Raw genomic sequence first — 23,567 nt, forward strand, 5'->3', positions numbered from 1 at the left:
TCTTCTTCCCCAGTTGCTTCAAGTTTAAAGTCAGTCGCTCCTTCACTGAGCTGCTTTTGTCTTCTCTTGAAACTTTAGTTTTTGCCACACTAGCTGCAGATAAAGTGCTGCTGATAGGCCTCTCCTTCCCAGTCAGGCCTGACACAGAGCGTGCAATCGACACTGGTGGTATGAATGGCATTTTGGCAACACAAAGGATCAAGTAGGAAAACAGTTCAGTTTTGCGCTTGAAATGCTGGAAGAAAAAAGAAGAGGGCACTAAGGAGGAAACCGATTTACCGAGGAAGGCGAGATACTCCGGTGCATCTTCAGCCATGCAGGGGTCAGCAGACACGTTGCTGCTGGGATCCACCCGTTGATCCTCCGCCCGGGAATAGCAGACATCCTGTCAGCGTTTTATACCTGAGCGGCGGGAGTGGGAGGGCGGTGGCATGGCATGCTTCAAAAGGCTTCAGAGGAGGCGAAGGACGGCTCTTCCAGCATCTCAAAGATCTAAAATAAACCTACACTTGTAATCCTCCGGTGTGATCAGTGAGGGCACGTTTACTACAAGAACACATGGAGGCTTAATCCACACAAGGTGTATAGATCACTGTGGGTGCACTCAGCAGACTAGCAGCGGTATATGTAATCTATAGAACACAAGGTTAATTCAAGCTTTAAACTTGTGTAGCAAGGGTAACCAAAACAATGTAGCTTTTTTTCTGCAGCATTAAACTACATCTCATGGTCCTCATTAACGAAAGGTTTAGGGGTATTGTTCCTTTTTGTTATTGCTAAATCATTTTGACAATAGAATTTATTTACGGGGAAACAAACATTTTCCTAATGATAAAGCCTTATTTGTTGTCATGCTCATTTTCAAAAGTCAGAAAACAGGAAAAAGATTGGCACAGAAAACATTTATTTAATATAATTTCCTTTCAAAACACAATTAAAATTTAGTTTAAAATATTTTAATTCTACATGACATGAATTCATCCATTTTCTTTTATAACTACACAAAAGTCAGTAGTGTATGTGTTCACTGACAGCATGTCTTCCTTTCCACATGAAGAACCCGTTCACAGCGAGGACAAGTGTGATAGGCGTCCTTGAAGTGGTTTACAAAAAATGGAATCAAACAGCAGCCAAGCAACAACCTGGAAGACAGAAACGACACGTTAGTCTCCATCTTTTGGAGGTGTGTGTGAGTGGTGCTTGGTGATTAGATTTAGGTGTTTCAATTCGCCTCTTCTCACCCGCATAGCACAAAAACGAGACACATGAGCCACGCGTGAGTCCCGACTCTGAAGGTGACCTGAGTGGTGACCTGAGCCTGACAGGAGATGCATGTTGTCAGAGCTGGAGAGCGATACAGGCCGGTTTCAAAGGTCACAAACTTTGGCTCCTGAGCATTTGACGGGGCTGCAGACGCTAATGAGAAGACATGGGGAGATTCAAATGAATGTTTAGTCGGTGAACTCGCACTTTTAGTTCAAGATTCAAGAGTTGTATTTATTTGTCACATGTTTATTTACAGTCGTCCTCGGATGTATACATATCCTCCCATTAAAGAAGTGAAAAAACAGCTGTCACTGAAATAACCTGAAATTGACAAAAGTTATAATAAATAAAAAAAATATGAAAATCATGACTTTGCTTTTGAATTGTGGTTCAACAGAAATAATAATAATAAATTTAAAAACAAGCATGATGGGACCTGTAAACTAATATTTTGCTGAACAACCCTTTGAGTCAATCACTGCTATCAAGTGTTTTCTGTAACTCTCAATCAGACTTCTGCACCTGTTGACAGGTGTTTGGATTTTGGCCTCATCAGCAAAGTGCTCTAATTTGTCTGGGACAGTTTTTTTATTGTTTTTTTTTTTATTATTCTTTTCAACCACAATTCAAAAGCAATGTCTTATTTCACTAAATTATAATTTAGCACATTTTTATTTATTATTACTTTTTTCAGTTTCTAGTTATTTAAGTGACTATTGTGAATTTTGCCTTTTCTTTAATGGAAGGGGATGAATACATTTGAGGACGACTGTAGTGCGGGCAGTGAGATGCAAAATGACTGTTTCAAAAGGCTGTGCAGCAACAACTAGACATGACAAAAACATTCCTTAAAAACAGAGAAGCTTATGAAGACTGAGGAGTAAGGAGACTGTGAAAGACTGGAAGAGCTGCAGTCGTGTGTGTGTGTTTACTACATTTCTGCATAGCAGCATGAGTGCTGTGTGTGCATAGATAAATATTTACTCTGTGCCAGCGCACTGTAGCTTAGAGATGATGTGATCTGGATTTAGATCTGAGGTCAGAGTTCACAGCTGGAGCAGAGAGGTTCTTCCTGAGCACACAAAGCCCACATCTCACCAGGACTAATGCGAAAAATTAATTGAAAAATCCTTTCTAGCTTATGTTATTACAGAATATAGCAGATGCAATTTGTCGAAAGCTTGGCATCCCGTCATTTGTAGAGAACAAGTGTAAAATCCAAGTGGAGGTCAACGCTATACTAGAGGAGTGGATGACGGCTGTACAACCCACAGCCCTAAAATCACAAGTTTAAAATTATTGAATGTTATGTGTTTAAACTAAAGTGAAATGAAAGACATTCAGGCCTACTCTACATATTCAAAATGGAGGCGGATGTGAGGTGAGCATGTACCTGCTGGAGGTGATTGAGTCTGTGTGGAGCAGCCATTTCCTGGAGAAAAGGAGAAGGAGGCTGGTAGCACTGCAGGGGTGCAAGGAGAGACGATTTGGTAGACCTTCACGTCTTGTGTTTTACCATCATCTGGAAAAACGGATACACACTGAGGTTATTTAAACTACAAACTCAGATTATTTTAAGGCCCTCCACACCAAACAATGAGTGATTCTCTTTTTTTAGTTGAGTGGGCATTTTTACCTGGTAAAAAGTATGGAGGAGGTGTAGGAAATGGCTCATCCATACTTGAAAATGATTCCATTTACCAGGCTTGGTGAAGTACCACAGAAATCAGAAGGTAAAACCTGAATGTGTTTGGATGTCTGCAGCCAGCAGCAGCTCATCTGTCGACCCACCAGGTGCAGTGAATTCAGATCGCCTCTGATTGGTTAAAGAACCTATTACCCACAAATCAACAGCAGCAGGATCTTTTCAAATAGGCAGAAAGGTTGTGAAAAGTTGCATTTTATTTATTTTATTTTTTTTACCAAAAAGCCATTTTGCTTAGTCTCACTACAAAAAAATACTGTACGTAACACAAACACATTGTATTATTGTATCTTTAAAAATTCAAATGCGTCAAATACAGAGCACCATTATGTCAGTGTTACAGAGGTTTTTTCTTTCTTTCTTTTTTTCATTATGATTGTTAATGTCTGATTTTGATGGTTGCAGTGGCAACTACATAAATATGCACCACCCATAGTTTCTTTAATCAGCAATCCTGAGCTCTGGGGATGATAGTGAACGCTCAAAACTACTAAATACATTAAGCAGTTTGGATCAAAATAAACAGCACAAATAGGCATATTATAATAATAATGCTGTCTGGCTGTGATGATCAAACTTAGAACTGCACAGTAAAATCACAGAGTTTGGGAATTTGGCCAGATTAACCATAAATAACCTAGTGTTCCTGCTATCTTTTGTGCATTCTGTACTATATTGTGTGACAACATATCAGATTACCCAAAGGATGTGTGCTATTATTGCAGACAAACGCATTATCTAAGCACAATAGCAGTCTGACCACACAGCTAGATTTTGACACAGATACTCCTCAAAACAATGACTTGAGATCAGAATCCACATTGAGGTCATTATCATGTCAGATGACACTGGGCTTTAGTCATGCATTTCCCCCACATTCTCAAACAAAATCTGACTTAATCACATTATGTAAAACTAATTTCCGCGCTGTGAATGTGGTGTTTTAGGGTCTTCTGGGAATCTGGCGCCCTGAAGCCATTTTGCCCGGTTTGGTAATCCAGCGCTGGAAGAAGTCATTTAATAGGGTTTAATACACAGAGCCTGTGGTGTTTTTGTGACCGGTTAAGCCACTTTGGATGTTTCTACGTGAACCACTAGAGGAGCTCTTTCGCACCGGCCGCAGTTTGTGTGTGTGAGACATCGACGTGAACGAGGTTATTCAGTTGAATGTAACAGCTAGCGTGATGATGCTAAGCTAGCTGTCAGCCAGGCATCCACAGGTTTTGCTGCCGAGTTAGCTGCCGGATGCTCCCGGTCGTATCCTGCTGGCCGTCTTGACATTCCCTCAACATTCCTGGACGAATTCGTGTCGACTGACCAGAGTCCGCGAATTCAGGTCCATTCCTGATCTAACCTTTCCCCGCTAGCGTAACTTAGCTTCGCCGGCTAACGAGAGTGCATACTCGGAGAACCGGACCGACGAGGTAGGTTAGCATGCAGGCTAGCGGAATGTACGGCTAATAGTGTCGCTCTCATCGGGAGTAGGAGCATCTCCTGCGAGGAAAAACCGGAGTCTGATATAGAGAAGGGAGGCCTGCTGGTAAATGTGTGGACAGCAGGGCGTCAATATATCTCTCAGATGGAGCAGGGTTGCTGTCAGGCCTGTGTAACACCGGTGAACTGCGAGCTAGCAATTTGGTGAACTTGCTAGTAACGTTAGTGATGTTTTGCTAGTGTTACCGATTTGCCGAGTGAAACAACTGACCCCGATATGGCAATATTACAGTGGCTTGCTAACCACTTTATCCTCATCTAGTAAAGTGTTTAACTTTGCATGTTAGGGTAAAAAAAATAACCGAGACTTTGGTGAAAGTTAGCTGGCTAACGTTACCATGACAATATTATTTTAGCTTAACGGTGGCTAGGAGAAGCAGCCTTTCAGTGCTGATAAGGGTTTAGCTGATGAATCCAAGCTAACAGCTAACAAACAGAACCCGAGTGTCGTCTCAGTGAAGTTAACAGATAACTTGTTGTCCCCTTTAGAAGTCAGCAGACAGGCTCCGTATAAACGCTGTGATGTGTGTAGTTTTAAAGCCCAACGGAGGCAAAGATCAGCCCGTCTGTTCGCTCAGGGTTTGTTTGTGGCTAGTGGCTAAACTAAGTTTTTGCTGTGTGACTTCGCAGAGTTCCACTTAAGGACCACACCCAGACAAGATGTCCCTTCATCAGTTTCTGTTGGAACCCATCACCTGCCACGCGTGGAACCGCGACAGGACACGTAAGACTCAAGAGATTTCCTCCTGGCTTTGAGTGAAGCAATACCAACTCCTACACTTCATACAGTTAGAGAATGTGACCAGGCGACCCATCATATGCCTGGATCACAAATACAAGTTGTGTCTGTATTTGCATGTGCAGGATTGAAGAATTACAGCTAAACAAAATAAGATTTGCAGCTCTTGTTTGCAAGGTGTGCTTTGAGCCACCCAGCTCAGTCTGTGGCTCCTCCCTGAAACTGGTCGAGCTTGTCTGTTATCTGGATGTCCATCATGTGAACCAGCTGGTTTGACTTTTTTTTTTTTTTTCCTCCTTTCAGAAATTGCCATCAGTCCTAATAACCATGAAGTTCATATCTACAAGAAGAGTGGCAACCAGTGGGTTAAGACCCATGAGCTGAAGGAGCACAATGGACACATAACAGGTATTCAGTCAGACTGTTGTGGACATTTTGTGAGACTGATTATTTTAGCGTTCTAATGTGATCATGTGAGGTCTCTATTCCTATGACTAAGCACCAAACAAAAGAAATCTTTGTGATACAGCTATTGTCACAAAAAAAGTTGATACTCCTGAACGATTTATTTGTATAAACAGCTTGATTGCCTTCATTAATTACCCAGCCTCTGTCTTTTTTGTCTTTTTTTTTGTTGGTATTATAGGTATTGACTGGGCTCCCAAAAGTGACCGTATAGTGACCTGTGGAGCAGACCGTAATGCCTATGTGTGGTCCCAGAAGGAAGGGGTGTGGAAACCCACGCTGGTCATCCTCAGGATCAACCGAGCAGCCACCTTCGTCAAGTGGTCTCCACTGGAGAACAAGTTTGCAGTCGGCAGTGGTGCTCGACTCATCTCTGTCTGCTACTTTGAGTCTGAGAATGACTGGTGAGAACATAAGGACAGTCATGATAAAACTTGGAAAGTCTTGGTTCTTGAGATTTTGATAAATGTAATTAATAACACAGTTGTTAATCAGTTATTTTTGGGCATCTTGTAGTATGTTGACATTTTCTAAGCACAGTGTTTACATGCATATATGTGCAGTTTGCATCTTAATTTGCTGCAATTGTTTTTTTTTTTCGGCTTAACAACGCTGTACATCTCCATGTGTTTTAGGTGGGTGAGCAAGCACATTAAGAAGCCAATCCGCTCCACCATCCTCAGTCTAGACTGGCATCCCAACAATGTCCTACTGGCTGCTGGCTCGTGTGACTTCAAATGCAGGTAAAACTCATGTGCGGTAAGACACCTTCAAAAGATGCTAATATGTTAGGACATGAAGATTAAAGTGACTGAAAACTGGCCAACCTCTTTCCCTCTTTGACGTTCTGTTTTTTTTTACACTGCCCACCCCTCCCTCTCTGGCCTCCAGGGTGTTCTCAGCCTACATTAAGGAGGTGGAAGAGAAACCAGGCCCCACACCCTGGGGCAGCAAGATGCCATTTGGGGCTGTGTTAGCAGAATTTGGAGGAGCAGGTCTGCTTTTGTGTCATTATATGTGATCTTCTTTCATATGACTTTACAGCGACCCTTTGAACTAAACCAGATCTGTCTTTTTGTGTGTGTGTGTGTGTGTGTGTGTGGTAGGTGGAGGGGGTTGGGTGCACTCTGTGTCTTTCTCAGCTTCTGGTAACCGTTTGGCCTGGGTCAGCCATGACAGCACTGTCACTGTAGTGGACAGCTCTAAGACTGCCAGGTACTTTCATTTCTTCACATGCAGGGATTTTGCTAACAGTTGTTCATGGGTTAATTATCTAAATGATCTTAGGTATGAATTCATTTATTAAATGTATTTTGCAGCTACAACAGAAACAACAAAGCTAGGAATTATTCAGTTTCAAATGCAATAAAGCAAAGTATTTAGCCGGCTGATTATGAGCTGAGTTTGACGGCCAGCACACTCAGTGTGACTGGAGCTGTGTCTGTTTATACCAGACTGTGGATTCGGTTTGCAATAGAGAACAAGTTGCAGAAAATATTGACAATAGAACAAAAGGTTGTTCGAGTGATAGTTGCTAAGTTACACCAAATAGAGAATATAGGAGAAGAATTGGATCAGGGACCTTTTTGCAGTAACAAAGACAGAAAATCAAATCAAACGCTTGTTGTTTAAACTGGTCGATGAGATAAAAAGATTACACTTGTCGAGCAACAGATGAGGACTTGAATGCATCCCCGGTCCTCTGATGATCTCCAAAAAAAAACAAGCAACCCATTTCATTAAATTATAATCGTCTCCCACACATTCACTAAAATGAAAAAGCAATCCATCACAATAAAACAAACAAACAAACATTCACAAAATGAATGTGGCACTTTTATTTCACTACATGATCATACATTTCCAAATACTTTTAATTACTGGTTACCGTGTAGATTGCATGTTTTGAGATCTGATCATCTGCTGTGGGAGCCAGCACACTGCAGAAGATAAACACCAGATGAACCAGAGCTGAAGCAAGACGAGCATAATAACATAATGACATGCTGTCAACAAATTGCAGGTGACATGATTTGAGGGGCGGTGAAAAATATCACCAAGTTCAGACTGGAAACTCGCACAAACTACATCAGTGCAGTTTTAGTTGTTGGTCACAAACCCGTGATGAATTCTGTAACAACACCAAAGTTGAATATATTTACAAGCGCAATAAACCGAGCCGACTGGTAGTATTGTCGTTAATCTGTTTGTGTGTGTTTAGTCCTTCACAGCTGAAGACGGAGTTCCTTCCCCTCCTCAGTGTCATTTTTGTCTCAGAGAACAGTCTAGTAGCTGCGGTAAGAATAAAACACACACGCTGTCACATCATTTTGTGCAGAGATTCACAGTAAGTAACGAAAGCCATTTTCAATCTAACGTCTGTGTCTTTAGGGCCACGACTGTTGCCCCATGCTGTTCCGTTGCGACGATGGTGGAATGCTGACATTTGTGTCGAAGCTTGACCTCCCCAAGCAGAGCATCCAGAGGAACATCTCTGCCATGGAGCGCTTCAGGAACATGGACAAGAGAGCCACCACCGAGGACCGCAACACTGCCCTGGACACACTGCACCAGAACAGCATCACGTAGGTCACACGCTGACGGTGCAGTTAGTAAACACAGTCATTCACATTTAATAGAAGTTATTAAATACCTTAAAGAGTTTCAGGTTTCACAAAAGTCACAGTTGGTTAATTAATTCACACCACTGCACAATCCTCTACAATACCTCAGTACTCAGTACAAAACAGAGTTAGGATTTATTTTTTATTTGTACTTAGGTTAGAAAGCATTAGCTTGACAGTAATTGAGGAGGGTTTAAAGCATTAAGTAGGTATTGTGTTCATTAAAACACTACTTGGTGGAGTGCAGAGTACTTGATGCTCCCTGTTGCTCTGTGCCTGATGTATTAATGTACCATTATTTTTAAAATAAAGATCGGCCGTGTCATGACTGCATGGCATCAAAACTTAACATATGTCAGAATACTTTTAGAAAGGTATCCAAGTGGTGCTGTATCACCACATGCCTGTAGCTTCAATCCTACCTTACTGTGAGACAGTGTGAAGGAAAAGAAAGAGTTTGTTTCGGATAAGTGATTTCCGCCAAACTTTCATTGATGACTGTTTGCACTAAAACTACAAAGCAGAACCGTAACTTCATGCTGGAGCCATTTGAATCACTGATCATGTTAATCCTCAGTCAGAGCCGTTTAGCTTCCAGTGTTTTCAGACAATGTGTTTTATTGTCTACATGTCATCGATGAAGGTTCGCTTCATGATGGTTTAGTGTTTTTACACTTTTTTTAAGGTTGAGCTCGACATTTTAAGAAACATTATAGGAAATAAGCTTGTTCACTTCCCGCTAAAAATTGCATGATACATGTACAGTCAGGGCTCCAGACTGCAACTGACGTCCGTCTCGGAGGTGCAAACGACTTTTTGTACCGATCTTTTTTTCAAAGCTTGCGCTGCTGTAGCTATGAAGCATGTAGGCATTTAGAAAAAATAGCACAGCTGAGGTGTAATGTCACTGTAGAGATGGTAGTCAGAGATGAGCTGCCAACTGTCTCCACCGCTGTCATAGCAACGTTTGGATGGATGCATTTATACTTGCGGTTAATATTGAAGGCTGCTGTTAACATTGTGGGCAGTGAAGAAAACATTCTCCGTCTGTATTTGCTCCAAGCACATCTTAGTTCTGTATCTGTCCACAGCTAATGAGCTGCAAGGCGAAGCTGACAGACACATGAAACATCTGGCAACTCTTCACACTCGCACTTTTTATCTGTGTTGTAATCATCCTTTGTTCTACTATTTTTAGAAAAAAAAAATCTAAATCTTTCTTTAAAATATTGTTGCAATGTCCATGTCTGTAACAAGATAAAGATATATTTCCACCTTTGGGATGCAAAGGCCAACAATAAGATTGATGTATTCATCTAAAGAGACGGTGCAGCAGGAAAAAGAAAGCTGTGGCAAATTCAGAACCCCATATCACATCACTAAGCTTCAGAAGAATAACAGCCTATCCATAAGCTCTACCAAGGACCTATTTCTTGCCTGTTGTTGACCAACCATCTCACATCTTGTTGTTGCGCTTTGTATTAGTGCAACCAGTGTGAAATTTTAGGCCCAAAGTACCATCTAAAGTTTTTCAGAGATGGCTTGCTTGACTCTGTCCGAAGATAACACAGTCCACCTACCAGCAGCTCTACGGCTCAGCGAATAACACCTTAACTCCTGTTTGTTGAATCGGCATTTAACAACAGTTCGGTGTTATGATGAATTATGCGTTTAACTATTTCTTGCTCGTGTCCGGTCACTTCCTGGATTCTTTTTTTTTTTTTTTTAATCACCAACCAAGCTAGTTTCTCATTTTGCATGAAGAATCTGAACTTTGTTGTTCCATCACAGTGTCGTCATGGCAACAAAATGAAATTATTCAGATTTTCAATATCGTCACTCTTTTTTGAAACTGTCTGTGTGCATCTATATGTTTGCTCCTTAGCCAAGTGTCTATCTATGAGGGAGACAAAAGGGATTGTCGCAAGTTCTGCACCACAGGCATCGATGGAGCGATGACCATTTGGGACTTCAAGGTAAAAATGCACACATTAGCACTTTTCTTCCAAATCAACAGTTTCCTTTACTTTTCATTCAGATACGTCCCAGGTCTCTTACTCTCTCTCTCTCTCTTGTTTGTTTGCCTTCTCAGAGTCTAGAAGCTTCTATCCAGGGTCTCCGCATCATGTGAAGAAATCTTGTGAATGAATGAAGAGACGCCGCAGCCTCACTTCCTCCTCCTCCCCCTTTGCCTCCCCAGATCTCACCTCTCCTCTCCCCCCTTTTCCATCTCACCCCCTCCACTCCTGCGACGCAGCCAGTAACATACATAACTGACCACCTTATCGAGTGTCTGCTGAAGCACTGATCAGACCGTAACACACTCATGTGGGTGTGTGCTCACACGCTCATACACACACACACACACACACACTTACACTAAACCACACAAGCACTACACACACTGAGCTGACGTGTGACATCACTGTTGATTTATTTTCTTTTGTTTGTTTTTAAAATGAAGGTTAACCAGGTGTCAAAGTGGGAAGGTCCTCTGACACGTATTAAACGTGACGTGAAATGTGTGTTTTTATGTTCTCTAACCTCCTGTACCAAAAGTTGAACACTAAAAGGTGCGTTTTATCCAAAAATCAGACTGTATTTCACCTCAGATCAACCTTAACATGATCTCTGAATATCGGTGTTGTGTAAATCGAAGGATGTGATGTTTTGCTTACTGGAGGATTGTAAATGTTCCTCAGCAGGTGAAGGCATCGTTTCAGATGAAGGTTATTGATATTCTCAGTACATGTTGCTGGTTGGCTGTCGAGAGCTGTACAGGTCTGATGGTGGAGAGAGAAACAGCCGTCTAAACTCTGTGCGGAGTCACGGCTGGCCAGCACTAGGCTCTGTAGCTACTACACTAAAACCACACAAGATGGAGGATTTCTATGTAACTGATCATGAGGTAGACATGAAATAAAGACGAAATACATTTACAGTACACAACTCACTCGACTGCTCTCTTCCTTTGTATTTGTTCTCTGGCATCGTGGGTGGACTGCAGCTCGTTTTTATGTCTTTGTAAAAATCCACAATCGATTGTTCTGCTTGTGTATTTCAAAATGCAGGTGAAAGAAGCAGGAAGCAGGTTATGTGAGCTGTAGATGAGTGAAGCCCCAGATGAAGGATCTTAGCTGGAAGGGTCTGAAAGATGCAAATGATTAAACAGGACATTTACAGGTACTCTGTTTAGTTACATTTTCTTAAAATCCCACCACGATGGATCCGCTTTGTTCCTGACTCAAGAACATGCATCGTTTGTGGTCAAAAAGTACGTCCCATGTCTTACTCCTCTGTTCGACCTCACTGATCAAGCAGATGAGCTCAAGGAAAGATGTGAAATCAGGGAAATCACAAGGACTTCAGAAAAGACACCCGGGTTGCTAAGAAAACCCCACCGTGCTTGTCCTAGACAATCTTGCAACAGAGGATGGTGTTTTGCTTTGAGTATTCCTGCTGGAGGGATTTGCGGGACGACATTATCTTCCTTTCTTTTGTAAAGTATGGTCTAGAGTGCTCTACACTTAAAAAAAAAAAAAAAAAAAAAGTACAAGAAAGGAAGCAGTGAAGCACCTTTCCTCAGCATTTAGAGAATTCAACCAGCTCCTGTCTTGGCTGCCACTTAGATATTTCCAGGTCATTTCACCCAGTCAGGAACCATCCTGAGCAAGAAGACTGTTGGACTGCAACCACTGAATATTTAAATTGCTGCATTGTTCACATTCGTGTTTGCTGGGATGCAGTTGTCTTCTACACTACGCTTGTTGGCACATTGCTGCTTGCGTGACCAGACTAGGAGTAAGGGTATTTCCTGCGAGGCCAGTGCTTTCGAGCGTGTGCAAAGTGCTGACAAATCTTCCTTTTTACAACTTGGGCTTTAAAACTCTACAGTATGGCTTTAGATAACAATCCAGAACTTCTCAGGTTTAGTTGCACAATGCATAATTACAGAGTGATGTGAGGCACACATGGAGGTGGCTGGACAGAACCTGTTGAACTCAGTGCTTTTCCTAATCTGACAAGAGAGGTTTTTAAGAGATTAGCTAGATGTGATGCATCCTGCTACTTCTTGCACTATAACAGCAACTTGCAACATTTCTTTTCAGGAAGAATCAATATGTGGCTTTAAGGCCTCAAACAGCCCTGTTATAGGTCACCTGGAGTTGTTTCCTAAAAGCAAAAAAAGAAATAGAGTGGGTGGGATGTGAAGCTTAAGGAGCATCGTAGCTCCTTGTAACGATCTAGTTCGTGCATATCTTTAAATGGAGCATTAACTTCAGTTTGTAGGTTTTTTGTCCACTGCCAGTTTGAAAATCTTCCTCCAAACCCCAAATGGAAATTATGAGATGTGAGGAAAATCTAGCGCTGCCACAGACAGAAAAGTGTCCAAGACACATTCAAAAGAACATGTGAGGGGTGTTTTTGGAAGAGCATGAAAGGCTGTTCTATCTGAACTGTTTAAAAAGGAAAAAAGGGAGCAAATGTGGTGTATAATCAACCATTTTTCCTCCTGACGCCACCCTTTCCTCCCTCCCTCCCTCCTCCTCTTCCTGCACTTTAGTTTTCTTCCCTCCTCTTCAACTTGTTCCTCTTTCTTTATGCAGAAGTGACCATACGTCCCTCCCCCTTCTTTTCCGTGTCTTTCATGCTTTCTGTTTTTTTTCTTTTTGCCTCCCCCCCTCAGTTTCAGCCTCCTCCTTTTTTGCATAACATCGTATTGTGTTCATGCTCCTCCCTCTCTTCCTTCTTGCACCAGCTCACCTTCCTTTTCCCCCTCTATTGCTGTTAAAAAAAAAAAAGAAAACTTTGATCCCATTCTCTCACATTTTACATGTTCCACCCGTGATTTTTTTTTTTTGCTTTATTTTTGTTGAGCACAAACCATCATAAACTCCTTGTACGTCTCCTCTTCTGAGCTCCACTGTACCCTCCTCCAACCTCCCCCCTCTGACCTCTCCTCCCTCTCTTCAGCTCAGCCTCTCTCTTCCTGAGCTCACTCTGTCGTTGGCGTTCGCGTTGACTGGCCAGAGTCCGCGAGCTGAACACCCTCTTCTTTATTTGATCCGCCACCTTCCTCTCTCCTCTGTCTCTCTCTCTCTCTCTCCCATCTCTCTGCCGCTATTCACCCATTCATCTCTGTCCTGCCCTCGGGGTAAGTAGCCTAGAAAATATTTAACAGTTGACTGAGTATGTTTAGACATGTCATACTCACACACCCACACACACACACACACACACACACACACACATACACACACACATACACACACACACACACACACACACACACACATACACACACTTTGGAACTATAAAGCAGTAAAAAAGAAATACAAAGAGTGCAACAGGCAACCCTGCCGCCCACACACGCTCACTCAGAGCAAAGAAATGTGGATGTCGTTATGTAACATTCGATTTTGAAGCGGTGCTCGTAAAGTCACTGACGATGATGGAAGTGTTCTTTCCTGGTTGTTGCGCTCTAACGGTTGAGGGTGGCTTGTTCTGAGGATGTGTGTTACCCTTGACCTGCATAGTTCTTGTCATGCCTCAGAAAGTCTGGATTTCATTAACATGACCTGAGTGAGATAAGTTCAGTGTGTTTTTCTGCACAGAGAGTTGAAATCAGTGAATTTTACTTCACCAAAGTACCTCAAATAGTTCGAATCATCTCAAACTGTTTTTCGATAATATATTTCTTTATATACGTAAAGAATTTCCTTGGAGATCTTAAATCTTAAGCATCTGTAAATGTCATCGTTAACCTGTTTTTTTATTTCCTTTTTCTGATTGTAACTTCTGTTTTTCTAGACTTGACTGTTAATCTCTCGGCCCACCAGCCCCTGGTTCCTCAGCCCACTTCCTGATCTGGTTCTAACATCTGATTGGCCATGGCGTACCACAGCTTTCTCCTGGAACCAATTAGCTGTCATGCCTGGAACAAAGATCGGTCCCGTAAGTCTGTCTGCCGCCTCTGATTGGTCACTCTGGTCTTATACCTCAGTGGCCCTAAATCGTCTCATCTCTGAGCGGTTTTAAACACTGACATCATGGTGCATCCTGCTTCGACTGAGTCTGAGCCAGAGAATAAACAGTGTAATAGGCAGGGGTTTGTGATTGGCTCCCAGGTGGGAGAAGGTATTTCCTGTTTCCGCTAACAGTGAGCGTGGTGGCTGGAGGCCTCTCTGAGAGGCTCTTGTGCTCCGTTAGCTGGAGGAAACCAATGCCATATTTGGCTGTTTTGATCAGTGCTTTGGTTTCTGGGCAATGCGGATGTAAGCGCTCGAATCATAGACTCATGCAGTTGTAGTTTCACTCAGCTTGCAACTTGAGTTTCTTCATCATGCAAGCAAAAACGCACACTAAAGCACCCACAGTGCTGTTCTCAGACAAACACTGCCTCTGACTCACAGGCTGACTAAAACATGCAGTGTTCGCTACAACATTGTGGGAAGGAAGGTTGCAGTTCTTGCACACTGTCTATTTAAAGATACCATGTGTCTGTGTGCTGCCTTCAGGCACACACATACTGTATTTCTCTGGTTTTCTCTGTTCTCGTGCACCCAGTCAGCTGCTCTGTGTTCCAGTCCACTGATCCGCCCTTCATCAACTTCTCATGTCAGTCACACTGTTCTTTGTCTTTCCACTGATGAGCTTTCTGTTTATATGTTTTACAGTGGTTTCTCTGTGTCGGTGCACAGTGTGAATGTGTTTTTGTGTTTCTAGAGATCGCTCTGTGCCCCAACAACCACGAGGTCCACATCTACAAGAAAGACGGGACCAAGTGGGCTAAGATCCATGAGCTGAAGGAGCACAACGGGCAGGTGACAGGTGAGGCAGGACCACGCCGTCAGCCATTTACTGCTCACAAATTCAAATAGAAGTGCCAGATTTTGTGTATAATGTGGGTTTTAAAAGCATCAAAGAGATAAATCCACCATTATGAACATGTTGACAGAATAGTTTTCCCCTGAAGTGTAATGCTTTTCATGGCTGCCAATATTACTAAATCGCTTCATGTCGATGAAAGAAACAGATCCACATTTTAGTGACTGAGCTTACCAGTCTTCTTGATGAGATTTGGATGAGAGGATACATCCTCCACTCATGTCTGAAGCCAGTAGCCAGTTGGATTAGCTTAGAATAGTGAAAACAAGGGGAAACAGCGAGATTGGCCCTGTTTAAAAGTAAAATAAATGACCTACCAGCACCTCATTAATAAGCATGCTGCTATTTCACTTCAGTAGAGACTTCAAGCTACAGTTTTACTCATTTCCAAAACCTTTAACTCCCCACAGAGATTTTTCCATCTCATTTCTAAAACAGAAAAAAACACACAAACACACTTTAGCTATTTATTTACCTGGAGTGCATTTAAAGTTTCTGATGACAAAAGACCTCTTGTTCCTTTTGAGTTCTGACATATACTAAACAAAAACACAAATACAGAATGTGGTATTTCATTAAATCTATCTATTCTTTTAAACATTGGCAAATAAGTATTTGTTGTTCTGTCACATGGCATCTCTACAACAGAATGGACGTCATGAAACAACCAAATAATGCACTATAGATCAGAAATCACAAGTCAGTGATGGGTCTATGAGGTTGTCGATGCTGTTTTTGTGGAATGTTGTCCTGCTCTTTCTGAAGGGTTTAGTGAAGCTGGTGGACATTTTCAGAGACAATGTCACATTCATACACGTGTTCATCCAGAGCATCACATTACAGACTGAGCTGTCTGAAACAATTCCATCGATGACAAGAAGTGGGAGTTTGTAACATTCACGTGTCTGGCTAGAGTAATGTCTGGCATAAACATTACCTTTGGAATGAATACAGTTCTATCCAATCTTATTTTAACTTATCTTGTCTTATCTTATCTAACTTATCTTATCTAAGTGTCTGACGAGGGTGTGGAACCAAAACAACTGAAATTAAATTTTACACTTTTTCTGTAAGCCAAAAAGAAAACCATTTGCATGCTGTGTTTACTTTTTTGTTTACTGTACTTATCAGACATGTACATCTCTATGGATAAACAAAAACTTCTCCTTTAAATATCTCAAGTGCAGACTAATAGAGTGTCTTCTCCCTGCAGGTATCGACTGGGCTCCTGACAGTAACCGCATAGTGACCTGTGGAGCGGACCGTAACGCCTACGTGTGGACCCTGAAAGAGGGAACATGGAAGCCCACCCTGGTCATCCTCAGGATCAACCGCGCCGCTCGCTGCGTCAAATGGTCACCGAGGGAGAACAAGTTTGCTGTGGGCAGCGGCTCACGTCTCATCTCCATCTGCTACTTTGAGCAGGAGAATGACTGGTGAGCTTACAGAACCCCTGTTTCTAATCTACATGAAAGACTGCATTTGGTTTATTGAGGAGATTATAACATGCTGCGTTGTCACCTGCAGGTGGGTGTGTAAGCACATCAAGAAGCCGATCCGCTCCACCATCCTGAGTCTGGACTGGCATCCCAACAACGTCCTGCTGGCTGCTGGGTCCTGTGACTTCAAATGCAGGTATTTCTCTCTTGATGTTACACATATTCTTCTCTAAAGTTTTTCAAATGAAGCCCAGTTAAAACACCAGAGCTGTTTTGGTATCAGATTTTTACGACACGATTGTCGTGACTAAAAGACTTCACAAGAACAATATTATTGCAATATCTGTTAACAGTTTATGAAATTAATCTCTAACTTTTTTATTGTGTTTTTCTGGCAAATTAGATACTCAAAATACAAATGGTAGGCTGGTGGAGGGACCAGATAGTTATTGACTTTGAATTATTTACTATATCATATATTGTGTTTATCAATGTGATATAATTTTTTTTCCTACTTTCTATTTACAATTTTTCACAATACAAAACAGAACAGTATCTGAGACAAGATAGTTGATTCAAAGAAAAAAAATACAAATACTGTGTACATAAATATTGCAGATGATACCAATGTACATAAGTAGTAAAGATAATATATGTTAATTCCACTAATTTGGGATCGATTTCGACAACCCATATAGTTTGCATATCCAGCTACTCTTTAACCATGTGCCACCTCTGGTTGAAAAGGTCTATTTTCATTTGTAATGAGACAGTCATTCTTTCCATCATACAGTATTTACCTGTTTTAACCTCTGTTTCCATTCAGCTACAGTTGGCGATTTAACATTCTTCCAGCTTACAGTGACAGTTTTCTTGGCAATCAATAAAAATATGAAATAAATAAATAAATAAATAGATAGATAGATAGATAGATAGATAGATAGATAGATAGATAGATAGATAGATAGATAGATAGATAGATAGATAGATAATATTATGAATATTACATTTTTAAACTGTCATCAACCTAAGTATAAGGCAATTGTGAAAAACGTCTTCATCATAGACCTTAAACTGAGAACAATGCAACCCACCTCCTCTGTCTCTCAGGGTGTTTTCAGCCTACATAAAGGAGGTGGAGGAGAAGCCCGGCCCCACTCCCTGGGGCAGCAAGATGCCATTTGGGGAGATGCTGTTTGAATCTGGAGGCTCCGGAGCTGCAGCTCAGACGTCAGCAGGAGGAGGTGGCTGGGTTCACAGCGTTTGCTTCTCACACTCCGGCAACCGCCTGGCCTGGACCTCCCATGACTCAACTGTGTCTGTCGCTGAGGGAGGCAAGACCGGCACGTAAGAGAAGGCAGGGCTGCATACCTGGGCGTGTTTGTGTTTATATGTGCTGCACTCTGACCTGTTGTTACGACTTGTGCAGGGTGAACAGTCTGAGCTCCGAGACTCTCCCTCTGCTGTGTGTCACCTTCATCACTGAGAACAGCTTAGTGGCAGCTGTGAGTATTCCACACATACAAACATACTTTACAGAGCACATTCAACTTCATATATCCTTTTAATAAATTATATTAAATAAATGTAAAATATTTTATTTAAAATCATTAAATTAAAATATATAATTAAAACAATAATAAAAAATGTTAAAATAAAATGTTTTTTTAATATTTTAATAATTTTATAAAATTAAATTAAATTAAATTAAATTAAATTAAATTAAATTAAATTAAATTAAATTAAATTTTCTAAAGCTTTTAGCTATGGCTTGCAAGCGTAAGCCACAATAATCTACTGGTCAGACAGAGTAAGTAAAAAAAGATGAACTAAAACCAGGGCACATTTTCTTTGAACTTTGTTTGTAAATGGAGTAATGTTTTATTTCTTCTTTTGTAGATTACATAGCCTCCCCTCAAAGTTCATACTCTTTATAAAACATATTTGCAGTGTAGTATTACAAATTGTAGCACCAATAAACACCTGGAATCAAATGTATGCCATCAAAATCAGTTAAACATTCGACACATTGAGCTTTAAAGCTGTATTTGTTTCAACAATCAAAATCACAGACAATATCCCATCTCATATCGGCATACTGATATTGCAGTTTTTCCATTTACCGTATCTACGAGCTTCACCAGTTACAGTCCTCGTCTATTTCTGTTCCCTCAGGGCCATGACTGTTACCCGGTGCTGTTCGTGTACGACAGTGCCAAAGGCAGCTTGACATTTGGTGGCAAGCTGGACGTTCCCAAGCAGGCGGCCCAGAAGGGCATCAGTGCCAGGGAGCGTTTCCAGAACCTGGACCGTCGAGCCTCTGAAACCCAGAGCACCGACAAGGACCTGAACACTCTCCACAAGAACAGCATCAGGTCAGGAGAAAGCACGTGTTCTGAGTCTAATAATGAAGTAAGGTGGTGTAGTGACATGTGATTATCCACATCAGATCTGAGTCATGAATCTGTGCAATGGAACATACTGTAAAAAGAAAAGCTTTTTTTGCAACTTCACTGGCAGATACTCGCATGTTGCATTATGGGAAATGTATGATTCAGTGTTTTTGGAGCTTGACCCATACTATAGACTACAGTTCAGGATATGTCAGTGTGTGCTGCTTCAGGCTTCTCCAGTTAACAGCAACATGAGTTCCTGCTGGATGATGCCTGAGTTTTCAAAACCACTGATTATGATTGTTTCAAAAACCCAATATAAAGTTTTGGTTATTTACTTCTTCTTATTAATATTAATTTAATTTACTGTCAGTGTTTGAGCCCAGTTCAGTCATACACATGTGCATGAGTTGCATCAGCAGGCAGCAGTGGTGAAAACTACCTTTTTCTTTTTCAGTAGCAAAGTAAAAATAACATTCTTCTTTTAGAATGTCATTCACAGACCTTTACCATGAATAATTCAGTGAACCTGGTAATGTTTAAAACTCAGCAGTGTGAGATGCATTATCATGTGTTTGTTAAACTCAGCCTTTGACTTGTCTCAAACAATCTTTCAGCCAAATCTCAGTGCTGGAAGGAGGAAGAAACCAGTGCACCAAGTTCTGCACCACCGGCATGGATGGAGGAATGGGCATCTGGGATGTTAAGGTAACACACACTCACTCCCACACAGTCAGATTGTGAGATTCTGGCTTTAACTGTGTGATTTTACATGTTCATCATTATCTTTTCAGAGTCTGGAGTCTGCTATGAAGAACTTGAAGATAGTCTGAACTGAAGTTTACATTTCCCAGACCAAAGTATAGTCGCTTCTGGAGATATGAAGAAAACTGCTGCCTTATTACACAAAGCTTCTTGGCCTTATTTTAATCAGGTATTTTTTTTTTATACATGTTAAACGATCTGACTTCAGATCAAACAGTGTTTCTAATCCTTCTGAAGCTCTTTGTTGAGCTGGTTCATTTCAACGCTGTGTACAGAGGGACTGACCACAGATCTGCAAACGGTACTTAATGACTTAGATTAGTACAATCACAAAGAGCTCAGACTGAGCTGAATGCTTAAAGCAGGTATTTTATATTATTCATGATGAAGGGCTGCAGTACTCGTTAAAAGCTTATGCTGGTCATAATATGCATTTAATAAATGAATACTGTTACACTGCTCGGCAGAGCGTGGTTCATTATGTGTGTATATGTGTGTCTTGTTTTTGAAGTCGTTGATGAGGAATTTGACCTCGAAGCTTTATTCTTGGTCTTTGAAGCAGCAGTCATGAAACATTCTCATCTCCTCTTGCTCGAAGAGATACTGAAAATATTTTAGAATTTGAACACCACAGTTCCAACTGAGCAAACTCAGCCTGCTGATGAGAACTGTGAACCCCAGGAACAGGCCCAGATTATGTGAGTTTAGATGATTTTGTCAACCTGAAGATGAGCGCATTTGGCAGCACTGTTGCCTCGCAGCAAGAAGGTTGCCGGTTCGCGTCCCGGTGGGGGCACTGGAATCTTTCTGCGTGGAGTTTGCATGTTCTCCCCGTGCAGTGTGGGTTCTCTCCAGGTTCTCCGGCTTCCTCCCACACAGTCTAAAAACATGCTGAGGTTAATTGGTGATTCTAAATTGTCCGTAGGTGTGAATGTGAGTGTGCTTGGCTGTCTGTCTCTAGGTGTAGCCCTGTGATAGACTGGTGACCTGTCCAGGGTGTCCCCTTCACCCTAAGTCGGCTGGGATAGACTCCAGCCCCCCGACGCAACCCTAGTGAGGATTAAGCGGTGTATAGATAATGGATGGATGAAGAGGAGTTAAAGTCGTCACATGACATCACTGGTTTTGGTTTTTTGCCATTTCAGCAGTGCTTGAATCCACCTAACTCCTGACTAATCCAAAAGTGAGCAAGGAGTTGGAGTGAGTCAGGCCACGTGGTGTCCAATGACAGCACCGACCTGTCACTCAAAGAGGCCACGCCCTTAATTATGCATAACTTTAAAAAAGAAACTTATTTTTTTCCATTATCATAGATGACAATGGACAGAGAGACAGGAAACAAAGACCAGCGGGGGAAGGACATGCAGCAAATGGCCGTGGGTCGGACTTGAACCCATGGCCGCTGTGTTGGGGACTATAGCCCCTGTTTATGGCGCCCTAATTATGCATAACTTTAACAATTTAACACAGTTTAAACAAGTGTGTTGCATTAAAAAAAGCACTTTCCTTACAGTTGTTAAGCAGGTGAAATTAACTATAGAGGCTTTTTTTTTTGTATCAGGCTTAAAAATGTTTATTTCTGCTGTACAGTTGGACATGTCAACATGGTGGTCTGTGGGGACTAACTTGTTGTTGGAACAGCCTCAAGTGGACGTTGGAGGAACTGCAGTTTTTTTGGCAGATCAGCGTTGGTTCATTTCTCAGCTCTGAAGGCTGCCACTTAAATTTGACAATTTTTAGGCAAAATTTACAAAAATAAGCTTGACAGGATGTAGTACTCCTCCACATTATATTGTTACGTGGTAGAGAAGACTTTAAAGCAACATGTAGACCATCCGGCAGACAACTGTAACAGGTTATATGTCATGCAGGTGAGGACGCACTGGTTTAATGTGGACTCATATATAAACACACACTTACACATTTCATAAAGGATGAATGATTAACAAAGTAGTTTTATTTCTGCTCTCAGACCTGTAAGACACAGCCCATTCTTACTATTATCAGGATACATTACACAGACAAAACCAGGACTATAATAACTGATAATGCTGAGTACACCCAAACTTACCTACTTTCTCCAACACTCCTCAGCTTCTACAAAACATGTGATAATAATGTGTCCCAGTACTGAACCATACTACAAGCTGTGTAGAAAAAATGCTTTCATTTTTGAAAAAGTAAATATTAAAAAAAAGACTTTCTTTGAGGAAAAGGACCAGTACGTAAGTCTGAATATACTCCATTATATGCAGAAGTCAAAATCCTACTAGTTAAAACAGAGAATTTGTATTATTATTATTTCTTTTTTTTTTTAGCAAAATGCACTTCAGTCATCAAAAGCATAAGTAGTCAGTCAGCACCATGCTTTCTCTTGTGTGGGCTCTTTCCTTAATACTGAAGCATTAGTGCGTAGGCAGCACTTTATTGCTTTAATCCAGTGGCTTCAAAACTAGGAACAAGTCATGAGATAAATCTGACAGTTGAAGTATAAAGTAGTATAAATGGAAATCGCAGTACTTGAGCGTGTACTCAGGTACTTTCCACCACTGCTGCCTACTGATGCAGCTCATGCAAATATGTGTGACTAGATTGGGCTCAAACACACACAATAAATAAATAAATAAAATAAGAAAAGTAAATAAACAATCAAAACTTTGGACTGGGTTTTCAAACTAGTCAGATTCAGTTGTTCTTAGAGCTCCAGCAGGAACTCATTTTGCTGTTAACTGGAGAAGCCTGACGCAGTAGAGGTTAACATATCCTGAACTATAGTCTATAGTATGAGTTAAGCTCTAAAAACACTGAATCCCACATTTCCCATAATTCAACATGTTAGAATATGTCAATAGCATTGCAAAATTCCTGGAATGGTAAATGGTCCACATTTATAAGCACCCGTTTAACCTGAGATTCTCTAAATGTGTCTTAGAATGTGTTTCACATAACAGAGCTGCAGTTCAAAGTGGTAGCTGCCATCAGGAGCTACTTGGGGTTCAGTGTCTTGCCCAAGGACACTAAGGCATAAGGAAGGGCCCGGTATCAAACTGCCAACCTTAGGATTAGTGGACAACCTATGTACGACCTGAGCTACGGCCACCCATTGAAGTCAATCATCGGCCTAAATGATTAACAACTGTGGCTCTGGCTCTTTAGTAAAAAGATGAAGCTACAAGCATGTTATGTCTAAAATAACTGACCATCCAATCATCCAAATTCTGCTACTTGAGCCTCTAAATGCGAGAGACAGCTGTTGACAAAACTGAAAATACAGCTTTACGTTTAAATCAACTCACTTTTAACTTTCACTTTTTATAGAAACTGGAGGACATACCATGGACTTATAGAGTCATTACATTATCAGTTATGTTGAGTGGTAAGAATTTCCCATATCAAGATTATACTAATCTGATTACAAAAAAGTAACCATAATCAGTGCATATATATATGTGTGTGTGTGTGTGTGTGTATGTTTTTTTTCAAAAAAATGTGAAATTAGATAAAAGTTACATTGCTATGCGTTACTTGACAACATATTTGATTTACCTTCTAAAATGTGGCGATGATGCTGTTAACTCATTTAAAAAATGGAAGAAAAAAAATGCATTTGCCAGATAGGGTTTCTTAGACAAGTGCTCCACTCTGTGGCAGGGGCAAATAAAACCGTGTTTAGTCAAGATAGAAGGTTCAAGCAGCAGCAATTGTTCTAAAATACTTCAGCTTTGAAACAGCAGCAACAAAAACTTGAACAGAACAATCAGCATCCTTTGTGTTGTAGTGTGAACACAG

The 23,567-nt window shown here is 41.2% G+C and overlaps 3 protein-coding genes across 3 annotated transcripts; 2 read left to right on the top strand and 1 right to left on the bottom strand.

The window, feature by feature from the left end:
* Positions 1-1,024: 1,024 nt before the first annotated feature.
* LOC103369345 (cell death-inducing p53-target protein 1-like) lies at positions 1,025-2,963 on the bottom strand. Its single transcript, XM_008298037.1, has 4 exons — positions 2,903-2,963; positions 2,660-2,788; positions 1,242-1,416; positions 1,025-1,142 (listed from the first exon to the last, which is right to left on the bottom strand). The coding sequence occupies exons 1-4, from the start codon at positions 2,961-2,963 to the stop codon at positions 1,025-1,027; spliced, it is 483 nt and encodes a 160-aa protein (XP_008296259.1).
* Positions 2,964-4,101: 1,138 nt separating this feature from the next.
* LOC103369347 (actin related protein 2/3 complex, subunit 1A) lies at positions 4,102-11,246 on the top strand. The gene is made up of 11 exons (XM_008298039.1): positions 4,102-4,395; positions 5,096-5,189; positions 5,508-5,612; positions 5,851-6,073; positions 6,305-6,412; positions 6,561-6,664; positions 6,776-6,884; positions 7,891-7,966; positions 8,061-8,254; positions 10,179-10,269; positions 10,386-11,246. Exons 2-11 carry the CDS (start codon positions 5,126-5,128, stop codon positions 10,422-10,424), a joined length of 1,113 nt encoding a protein of 370 aa, XP_008296261.1. The 5' UTR covers positions 4,102-4,395; positions 5,096-5,125; the 3' UTR covers positions 10,425-11,246.
* Positions 11,247-13,306: 2,060 nt separating this feature from the next.
* On the top strand, positions 13,307-20,239 carry LOC103369346 (actin-related protein 2/3 complex subunit 1B). The gene is made up of 10 exons (XM_008298038.1): positions 13,307-13,448; positions 14,105-14,248; positions 15,020-15,124; positions 16,395-16,617; positions 16,709-16,816; positions 17,731-17,967; positions 18,050-18,125; positions 18,796-18,995; positions 19,631-19,721; positions 19,808-20,239. The coding sequence occupies exons 2-10, from the start codon at positions 14,185-14,187 to the stop codon at positions 19,844-19,846; spliced, it is 1,143 nt and encodes a 380-aa protein (XP_008296260.1). The 5' UTR covers positions 13,307-13,448; positions 14,105-14,184; the 3' UTR covers positions 19,847-20,239.
* Positions 20,240-23,567: the final 3,328 nt, after the last annotated feature.

The sequence above is a fragment of the Stegastes partitus genome, unplaced genomic scaffold (genome assembly GCF_000690725.1).
Source record: "Stegastes partitus isolate 25-593 unplaced genomic scaffold, Stegastes_partitus-1.0.2 Scaffold1273, whole genome shotgun sequence".
NCBI classification, from domain to species: domain Eukaryota; kingdom Metazoa; phylum Chordata; class Actinopteri; family Pomacentridae; genus Stegastes; species Stegastes partitus.

Bases quoted from the DNA above. Each gene is read 5' to 3' on its own strand.
- LOC103369346 (XM_008298038.1), top strand. From the start codon at position 14,185: ATGGCGTACCACAGCTTTCTCCTGGAACCAATTAGCTGTCATGCCTGG. The intron at 16,618-16,708 runs GTGAGCTTACAG...TGTCACCTGCAG, and splicing joins TTTGAGCAGGAGAATGACTG to GTGGGTGTGTAAGCACATCA. The intron at 16,817-17,730 runs GTATTTCTCTCT...TCTGTCTCTCAG, and splicing joins TCCTGTGACTTCAAATGCAG to GGTGTTTTCAGCCTACATAA.
- LOC103369345 (XM_008298037.1), bottom strand. From the start codon at position 2,963: ATGGAATCATTTTCAAGTATGGATGAGCCATTTCCTACACCTCCTCCA. The intron at 1,417-2,659 runs GTACATGCTCAC...TCTTCTCATTAG, and splicing joins GACTCAATCACCTCCAGCAG to CGTCTGCAGCCCCGTCAAAT. The intron at 1,143-1,241 runs GTGAGAAGAGGC...TCTGTCTTCCAG, and splicing joins CTCGTTTTTGTGCTATGCGG to GTTGTTGCTTGGCTGCTGTT.
- LOC103369347 (XM_008298039.1), top strand. From the start codon at position 5,126: ATGTCCCTTCATCAGTTTCTGTTGGAACCCATCACCTGCCACGCGTGG. The intron at 6,885-7,890 runs GTACTTTCATTT...GTGTGTGTTTAG, and splicing joins GACAGCTCTAAGACTGCCAG to TCCTTCACAGCTGAAGACGG. The intron at 10,270-10,385 runs GTAAAAATGCAC...TTGCCTTCTCAG, and splicing joins TGACCATTTGGGACTTCAAG to AGTCTAGAAGCTTCTATCCA.